General features: G+C 57.5%; 2 protein-coding genes across 5 annotated transcripts; one reads left to right on the forward strand and one right to left on the reverse strand.

Moving 5' to 3' along the window:
- Positions 1–88: 88 nt before the first annotated feature.
- Positions 89–3,734, forward strand: LOC131669088 (dnaJ protein homolog 1-like). 4 transcript variants are annotated; one of them, XM_058943705.1, is made up of 2 exons: positions 89–239; positions 1,546–3,734. In XM_058943705.1, the coding sequence occupies exon 2, from the start codon at positions 1,561–1,563 to the stop codon at positions 2,641–2,643; it is 1,083 nt and encodes a 360-aa protein (XP_058799688.1). In that variant the 5' UTR covers positions 89–239; positions 1,546–1,560; the 3' UTR covers positions 2,644–3,734. The 4 variants fall into 4 exon arrangements, with proteins under 4 accessions (XP_058799688.1, XP_058799690.1, XP_058799689.1 ...); XM_058943707.1 differs by having other exon boundaries at positions 103–239; positions 1,549–3,734; XM_058943706.1 differs by lacking the exon at positions 89–239 and adding an exon at positions 373–649.
- A 1,424-nt stretch (positions 3,735–5,158) lies between these two features.
- LOC131669186 (A disintegrin and metalloproteinase with thrombospondin motifs adt-1) lies at positions 5,159–7,859 on the reverse strand. The gene is made up of 7 exons (XM_058943894.1): positions 7,737–7,859; positions 7,454–7,663; positions 7,091–7,340; positions 6,535–7,036; positions 6,016–6,463; positions 5,439–5,950; positions 5,159–5,300 (listed from the first exon to the last, which is right to left on the reverse strand). Exons 1-7 carry the CDS (start codon positions 7,857–7,859, stop codon positions 5,159–5,161), a joined length of 2,187 nt encoding a protein of 728 aa, XP_058799877.1.
- Between the last annotated feature and the right edge of the window lie 364 nt (positions 7,860–8,223).

An 8,223-nucleotide genomic window follows, 5' to 3' on the forward strand; every position in this document is an offset into this window, starting at 1 on the left:
TGTCTTCGAGTCACTTCTCGAAGGTTCGCGAAAGCGCGAGAATCGGAGTTTGTATATATGGGGCGCGCGAGCGGTGCGGCCTCTTAGTATAACAGAAGAATTGAAAGAGTGAACATTGTACGCGAACAGTGTACGTTATCCTTATTGAGGATAAATTTTTTATTCAATCGTTTAGACTTAATTTGTTTGTTTTGAAATCAAGTGTTTGAACATCAACGACATTTGTGATTAGACAAAAAGTAAGTGTACCAAAAAAGAAAATTTAGTGACGGGCTTACAAGAGCAGGCGAGCAGCGAGGCATGCCGCGACTATAAGTGTTGGCTGGCGTATGGTGCAACGACAGAGTTTTCATTGTAATTAAAAAGAATCGAGAATCATTGGCTCTCGTGTTCTCTCTCGCGCGTGTTCGACGACTCTCTTTAGCCATTTCGCACTCTCTTCTCTCGTCGATGTATCATCATTTCCCGAAATAGCAGGGAAAATAAGGCGCGTGGGTGACTGCTGCTCTTTCTTTCGCATACTTTTTAACTCTCGCTAGTTCTTGCTCGCGTGAGCGCGTACAACGTGTATGTGTGCGCGCCTTTTACTTATCGTGGAATGCGAGAGAAAGACAAAAAGTATCACGCGAAAGAAATAAAAAATTAGAAGGTACGTTCCGAGTTTGGTGCCTATGTGTGCTCTCTGTCGAATGTTCTCGCGTCATCTAGTGTAGACCACTGCTTATAAGCTCCCGGTTTGGCGCGCGGCCTTGATTAAACTACTCAATTTTCAACTCCACTGTTCTGCCGTCGTCGTAACTTGCGACGTTTCCGTGTTATCCACTACAGTCTTTTACCTTCCGCGCTTTTTTTACCTCAAACACAAAGTGAGTTCTTATTTGATCCAGCGGGACATCGTTGAATAGATTTTGCGCCGAGGCTTTTTCAAAGGCTTTACGTAATTGCGATCGTGCAACCATGATTGTCCAGACGAATCTCGGGGCGGTTAGTTGGTCATCGGTTGGCTAGTTAGCGACTTTTAGAGTTCCGTGGAGCGTGCGCGTGTGTCGTGCGAATCAAGTCACGCGACAGAGATGTTTTTCTTCGTAAATTGAGCCATCTCAATGCCAGTCAGCACATCGCCAGCAACACTCGCAGACTGTCATCCAATGACAAGCGCACAGCCTGCAAGATCAGACGGTCGTCTTCGGTTCGAGGCTGTCCGCGAAACTCGAGCAGAGAGAGAAAGAAAATCGCGTGGGTTCGCACGTATCCTTAAATGCGCGCTCCCGCAAAAGGACTTCCGCGACACGTGCATGTCGCGACAATGAAAGGCGCGTCATCGCATTGGTAGCCGCTTCCGGATCCAAGTCATCGCGCGCGACGGGGAGTGACAAAAGAGTTGAGGTCCCTCCGTGGACGACTGGCCGGTTCGCGCGCGCTGTAAATACTCGGTCGGCCGGCTGTATGTGTGTGTGTATGTTTGTGCGCGCATGCCTATGCCGATCGCTCAAGATTCTGCGAAATCGCACGACTAATGACACCGCGCTTTTGCGCTTGTTCCAGCAGAGAGATTAAACCATGGGCAAGGATTACTACAAGATCCTTGGCATAGCCAAGGGTGCAAATGACGACGAGATAAAGAAGGCGTACCGTAAGCTGGCGCTCAAGTACCATCCGGACAAGAACCGCGCGGCCGGCGCCGAGGAGAAGTTTAAGGAGATCGCCGAGGCATACGAGGTGCTCTCGGACGCGAAGAAGCGTGAGGTGTACGACAAGTTCGGTGAGGAGGGCCTGAAGGGCGGCGCTGGTGGCAGCGCCGGCGGCGGCGGCCAGGGCACTGGCGGCACCACATACACCTTCCACGGCGACCCCCGCGCCACGTTCGCCCAGTTCTTCGGCACGGCCTCGCCCTTCCAGACGTTCTTCGAGTACGGCGGACCCGGCGGTGGCGCTAACCGCATGTTCTTCCAAGACGACGACATGGAGACCGACGACCCGTTCGGCCTGACGAGTGGCATGCGCCAGGGCGCCGGCATTGGGCCTGGCGGTGCCTTCCGTTCGCACTCGTTCAACTTCGCCGGGCCCACGGGCCGCGGGGCCAGTAAGGAGCGCCAACAGGACCCGGCTATCGAGCACGACCTCTACGTCGGCCTCGAGGACATCCTGCGTGGCTGCACCAAGAAGATGAAGATCTCGCGGCGCGTCGTCCAGCCCGACGGCACCACCAAGAAGGAGGACAAGGTGCTCACCATCAACGTGAAGCCCGGTTGGAAGGCCGGCACCAAGATCACCTTCCAAAAGGAGGGCGACCAGGGCCGCGGCAAGGTGCCCGCCGACATCGTCTTCATCATCCGGGACAAGCCCCACCCGCAGTTCAGGCGGGAAGGCAGCGACATCCGCTACACTTGCAAGCTCAGCCTCAAGCAGGCGCTCTGTGGCTGCCTGCTCGAGATCCCCACTCTCGTCGGCGAGAAGATCACGCTCAACCTCACTCGCGAGATCATCAAGCCCACCACGGTCAAGCGGATCCAGGGCCGCGGCTTGCCCTTCCCCAAGGAGCCATCGCGGAAGGGCGATCTGCTCGTCTCCTTCGACATCAAGTTCCCCGAGTCCCTGACGCAGAGCGCCAAGGACATTCTCTTTGACACGCTACCGAACTGAGCGGCCCGCTGCGAGCACCATTAGGATTAAGGATCCGTTGCCGCCGCGGCGGCAGCGCGCGTACCAGCGGGCCAGCACGCAAGTTTGACACTGATCGCCACTCATTATGGACGATCGGTTTTTTTCTACTACCCTCGGTGTGCTCGTCGTCACGCACGAGGCGTGTCTCGCGAACAGACTCGTGTTTACTCGCCCAGGCGTCTTGAGAATTCTATCATTTCGTTAGTATAGCTAGTTTATATCGTTTTTTCTTTGTTCTCTTCTCTTTGGCCAAGAGGTTAATGCGCCCAGCGCCGATGAACACTCATGTATAATCAGTTGTCTATGCGAGTAACGAAGAATGAGTGAGTTTCCGTGATTAACGATGTCCCAGTTATGTTAGAAATACCTACGATTATTACATTTCGTTTTCATATAGAGGTACAGCCTTGTACAAACAAGTGAATGAGTGCATGGGAGCACGATGAGCAATAGATTTTTGTGTCGAGTGTAAAGTAAAGAAAAGAATTTATTTTATCTTAATGCATGTGATGTGTGTATGAGTGTGCGTGCGTGCGTGTATGCGGACGTGTGGGCGTATGCGAACTCGTAAGTGCTCGGAGAGCATTTGCTGTATACCGGAATGTGTGAGTGAGAGTTATGTGCGTTTATGCGTCATATCGAACTGATATATGCACGTAGTAACGAAGCATCAATAATTCAGCAAAGAGGGTCACTATGTTACTTAAAAGCCCAGCTAGTCATTTAATAAGTTTGATGTTTTTCTTTTTTTCTTTGTCAATTTGAGGGCAACACGTTACATTACAGAGACTGACTAGTAAAACAATCGCGTAAGCGTTTCGTTTATTCTTGTTTGAAGAGAGAGACAAGTCAGTGACCTTCTTCGCTGAATCGCCAAAGTGAGGCTATAAGTTGACGAAAACGAGCGAAAAAAAGCCAGAAAGAATTGAAATTTGTAAACATGAAGTAAAGTGCGTGCGCATGAAAATTTCATGATTACCAAACTTTGTACACAGGCACTGTCACGAAGACACAAAGCAAGCAAAAGAAAATAAGCAGAAGACGCATTAAATTATTTGACATTCTTAAAATATCGATGTTTTCATTTGTCGATGCCCCTCCTTCTTTCCCTCAGAGCAGTGCAACGATCCTCTCCAACAGTCGATAATCATCTCGCTATTTTCCCGATATATGCGGACCGCGAGACGGGACACCCAAGACACTCCTAAAATAGTCAGCTGAAGGGATGACGTCACCGACCTACCTCGAGAGGAACGTGCGCACTCGCTGTGTGTGCGCGCGCGTGTTTCAGCGGCACTTTATTTATACGTGTATTTGTGACGCTCGGCACGCTTCGTCGCTGTCTTCTTCTTGTCCTAAAAACCTACGCGATTTTTTTTCTCTAACCGAAACTTTAAATAATTCAGCGAAATATTCCGGGAAATTGCTTCCGCAAGCGTATGTTTCTACTTTTGAGTCCACACCAATTCTGCTCTACTCAACAGAGCTGCACGTTGGCAACCAATCGTCTCGATTGTCGCGGTTTGATCGGCTTTCTATTATTGCCATTCCGCTGAATTTCTATTTCCATGCTTGATCAGACACTCGCCAAATCGACACCGTGCGACAAGGTGAATTTATCACGGACTGAAGATTTTGTTTACAACGGCACTTTTATAATCGAAAAAGAGCGGGACATGTGCGCGCTGTAACGGTTTAAAAAACTCCGAAAGTGACACACTGACGCTGGAACATTGAGATTTCTATATCACACATTTGCTTGTGCAATACAAATGAATCGACCGAGCATCGCCGAGCGGCTTGCTGTTTCTCTCGCAAAAATTCTCTCGTTATACAAATGCAACTGTCAGCGACGACTTGGCGGTGTAAAATATCGTTACGGTCGTTATAAATAAGATACACGAGGCGGCATGAAAGAGCAATACGGTTACTGAAATATCTCGCGAGTAAGATTGTCGATCTCTTCGTAGCTATGAGAGAAGATCGCGGCGCGTTTGCATCGCGCGGCTGTCACTCGTTTGGAAAATTGCGAAGAATCACGAGCACGAAGTCAGTGCCGACATCGAGCGAATCATGCAACGACGTTAACGCGAAGCACGCGCGCAATTGCGTCGAAAGAAAAAATAAATAAATAAATAAAATCGGCGCGCTCGCATCGCCCGCGTGACGGAAAGCTTGCGCGTAAGTCGGTGGATCATCTGAGATTTCGCCTGATAGGCGAGCACGCCGAAATAAAGGAGCTCTAGTGCGACGAAAAATGCGAAAATAATCGATCTGAATCATCCGCGCGCGAGAAGAAAGGAAGAAAGGAAGAACGCGCGCGTATGTGGCAATCGCTACAATGTGCAAGTGGGAGCGGAATTGTCGCGGGGTGAGTGACCACCACGGCTGCAGCGCGCAAGAGGAGTCTCTCGGAGAGTGCGCCGCTCGGCCTTGGCAGACAAAGGGACGCCAGACACGCTGGCGTCGAGATCCGGCTGCGCGCGGGGCTGAGTCACGCGGCCGAGCCGGCGGCGTAGTCCTTGGAGTCGAGCCAGGTATCCTCGTCTCGGCCGAGCGCTCGTCCGCCCGAGTGGCGCTCGATCGCGACTGGCTGCAGCGGCTGGTCCTCGTGCGGCGAGTTCGCCTCGTTGAATCTGCAACGACAGAGAGACGGAGAGCGAGCCTCCGAGCGAGTCGGCCGATCGATGCACCGCTCGAACGAGGGCGCGGCCGAGCGGTTCCCGCGCAAAGTCAGTTCCGCTGGCGGAAACACAAAGGCTCACTCGACTCACCCGAAGTCCTCCGGCAGGCAGCGGTGCTCCCGGCAAAAGTAGTCCCGGCCGTCCTGCCGGTGGCACCACGTGCCGTCCGGGAAGTAGGGGTCGAGGCCGAGCGCCTCCAGCTGCGTCCGCGGGGGGAAGTAGGCCGCCACGCGCTCGTGCCTGCAGAACAGCGCGCACGCGAGCCAGGGCCTGGCGGGCTCGTGGGCCGCCTGCAGCCCGCCGGCGCCCCCGTCGACCGCGCCGAGGCCGCGGGCGCCGAGCTCCGAGCAGCGCAGTCCGGCGTGCTCCCGCGCGCTCAGCCGCCGGCGCGACCTGCCCTCGCACGCCCCGCGGTCCGCGCACAGCGCCACGACGCGGCTCGGGCCCGCGCACCCGGCGGCCCCGTCCAGGCAGCTGCGCCGGCGCTCGACAAAGCCCCGCGAGCCGCGGATGCAGCCGCTCTCGCAGCCGCCCTCGCGCCACTCGCTCCAGCCGAGGGCCGTCGCCGCGGTCGCCGCCGCCGTCGCCGCCGTCGTCGCCTCCTCCCTGCCGGACATTGCCACACGCGCATCGTTCAGCGGGCCGCGCGCAGTGCCGGGGCGGCAACGCACCGGTGGTCCCGCGGCGGCAGGCACTCGCCGGCGCGGCACTCCCTGCCCTCGGCGCAGCGCGTGCCGTCGAGCGCGGGCCCGGCCAGGCGCACGCCCGCGCGCCCGGGCGCCCGGCAGCGCAGCGCGCCGCAGCAGTCCGCCGCCTCGCAGTCGGCGGCGAGGGCCGCGCGGTCGCGCAGCAGCAGCTCGCACTGGCGCTTGGCCGTCCAGCGGCGGCCCGGCAGCTGGCCGAAGCGGCCGCGGTGGTCCAGGTGCCGGTGGGCCTCCAGCCCGGGGTCCACGCCCGCGCGGTCCAGCAGGCAGGGCTTGCCCGCGGCCAGCGAGCGCGCGACCTCGCGGCTGCAGCCCGACCAGTGCGTCTCGCCGCTGAGGCCGCGGCTGGGCGACATGATGTAGCCGTCCGCGGGGCAGCCGTTGCCCGCGGAGTCGTGGTGCATGCCCAGGCTGCGCGACAGAAGCGGTCCGTGAGCGCGGTGCTGCTCGCGGGCCGGGCGCTCGCGGCGGCGTCGTCTCACTTGTGGGCCATCTCGTGGGCGGCGACGTAGACCGCGGCGAAGCCCGCCGAGGGGAAGGCCCGGCCGGCCTGGCCGCCCACGCCGAACTCGGCGATCGCGCAGGCGTACCTGGCCCAGCAGACGCCGCCCACGGGCGCCAGACCCATGGTCGCGTGGTCGCGCGCGCCCCGCTCGGCCGCGTACAGGTCCAGCCCCGAGACGTACAGGCCCATGTCCCAGTGCTGGGGGTCCTCGTCGGCCGCGGGGTTCAGGCCCTCGGCGTACTGGCAGAAGGCCTCGAGCACCTCGTCGCGCTCGCCGTCCAGCCCGGCCAGCCGCCGCGGCTGGCTGCGCATCAGCTCGAGCCGCACCAGCGCCAGGTCGATGCGCCGGCCCAAGCTCGGGTGGTGGTACAGCGCCTGGATGTTGTTCACGTAGGCCAGCAGCAGGTCCCGCAGCTTGCCCTCGTCGCCGGAGAAGTGCGGCTCGAAGCTCTTGTAGCCGGCCTCGTCCAAGAACAGAGCTGCACGAGAAACCTTATCGGCCGATCGTCTTTGCGGAAGCGCAGGCTCGTTACCCAGTTCGATGGTCAGAGTTTGGTTGCTAGCTTCGTCGCGTCTCGACGGGCCTTCTTGGCGTCGGGGCAACCTTCCGAGCCGCACCCGGTCCAGCGCGCGTCCGCCTCCCCGAAGCGAGGGAACCCGTCGCCGGCTTATCGCGTGCGGCCTGCCCAGCGAGCGCGGTCTTGCCTCCGCTCGACTCGCCGTCTCCTCCTCGCTTAGCGGCCTTATCTCGAGGCCGTCGTTCTCCAGAAAAATCAATCCTCGCTGATGTCGAGGCGCATGCAAGCAGGTCGAACGTCGTTACGTTTGAACAGCCCGACTGATGACGCGTCGGCCAAGTTCGAGCAGATTGCAATTGCAGAGCACTGGCTACTGACCACTGACCCGTCCTCGCACAGGCTGACGGCTGCACTGCTGCGCGAATTTTCGTGAAGATAGTGACACGGGAGGCGTTTGGCGCGGTCGTCCACTCGACTGGATCGGTTGCGCTCGCTCGTCCAAAGCTCGAAGCTCGGCGCCAGCAGCCGCTCGTTCCTCCTCAGCAGCAGTTCCACGGTCTGGCCGAACGCCGAGAATCTCAGCGGCACCTGCGAGCGAGAGGCACGTGAGCCAGAGGCAAGGGCAGGAGACGAGGCCAACCGGCTCGATCGTGTCCTTTACCGTCGCGTCGCCGGCACTCCATTCCGTCGGCAAGAGCACCACTTCGAAGTCTTCGTCGGCGGTCTGCGCGCGTGCCAGCTGACCGAGAAAGAGGAGCGAGACGAGCAGAGCAGCGGAGCTCATGTCGATTTGCCAAACCACTGCAGTTCACGGCCAATCTGCACGTTCCTTTTATAGTCGTCTTAATCGTAAACTCGGCGCTCTCGTGAAGCGCAATCGCCACAGAAGCGCTGCGCGCTGACGATTACTACAGATGCACGTGCTGAGGAGCAAAGTAAGTCATCGATTGAAGTGTAGGCGCGATGATGCTGGTGCCATTATTGAGTCATTGATCTTGCGCCCGATGATTCTTCGGTAGAAAGAAAGAAAGACAGAGAGAGAGAGAGAGAGAGAGAGAGAGAGAGAGAGAGAGATAAAATGAGAGAAAAAGAGAGAAAGAGAACGAAATGAGAGCGCTGCTCGGTAAAGAAAAGAGAACGGCTGTTTT

The sequence above is a fragment of the Phymastichus coffea genome, unplaced genomic scaffold, assembly GCF_024137745.1.
Source record: "Phymastichus coffea isolate CEN01 unplaced genomic scaffold, Cenicafe_Pcof_1.1 PCOF00087, whole genome shotgun sequence".
Taxonomy (NCBI): domain Eukaryota; kingdom Metazoa; phylum Arthropoda; class Insecta; order Hymenoptera; family Eulophidae; genus Phymastichus; species Phymastichus coffea.

Excerpts from the sequence above, each read along its gene's own strand:
- LOC131669088 (XM_058943705.1), top strand. The coding sequence starts at position 1,561 with ATGGGCAAGGATTACTACAAGATCCTTGGCATAGCCAAGGGTGCAAAT.
- LOC131669186 (XM_058943894.1), bottom strand. The coding sequence starts at position 7,859 with ATGAGCTCCGCTGCTCTGCTCGTCTCGCTCCTCTTTCTCGGTCAGCTG. Across the intron at positions 7,341-7,453 it reads TGTGCGAGGACGGGTCAGTG|CGAGGATTGATTTTTCTGGA; the intron begins GTCAGTAGCCAG and ends CCTCGACATCAG. Across the intron at positions 6,464-6,534 it reads GCCCACGAGATGGCCCACAA|CCTGGGCATGCACCACGACT; the intron begins GTGAGACGACGC and ends TCTGTCGCGCAG.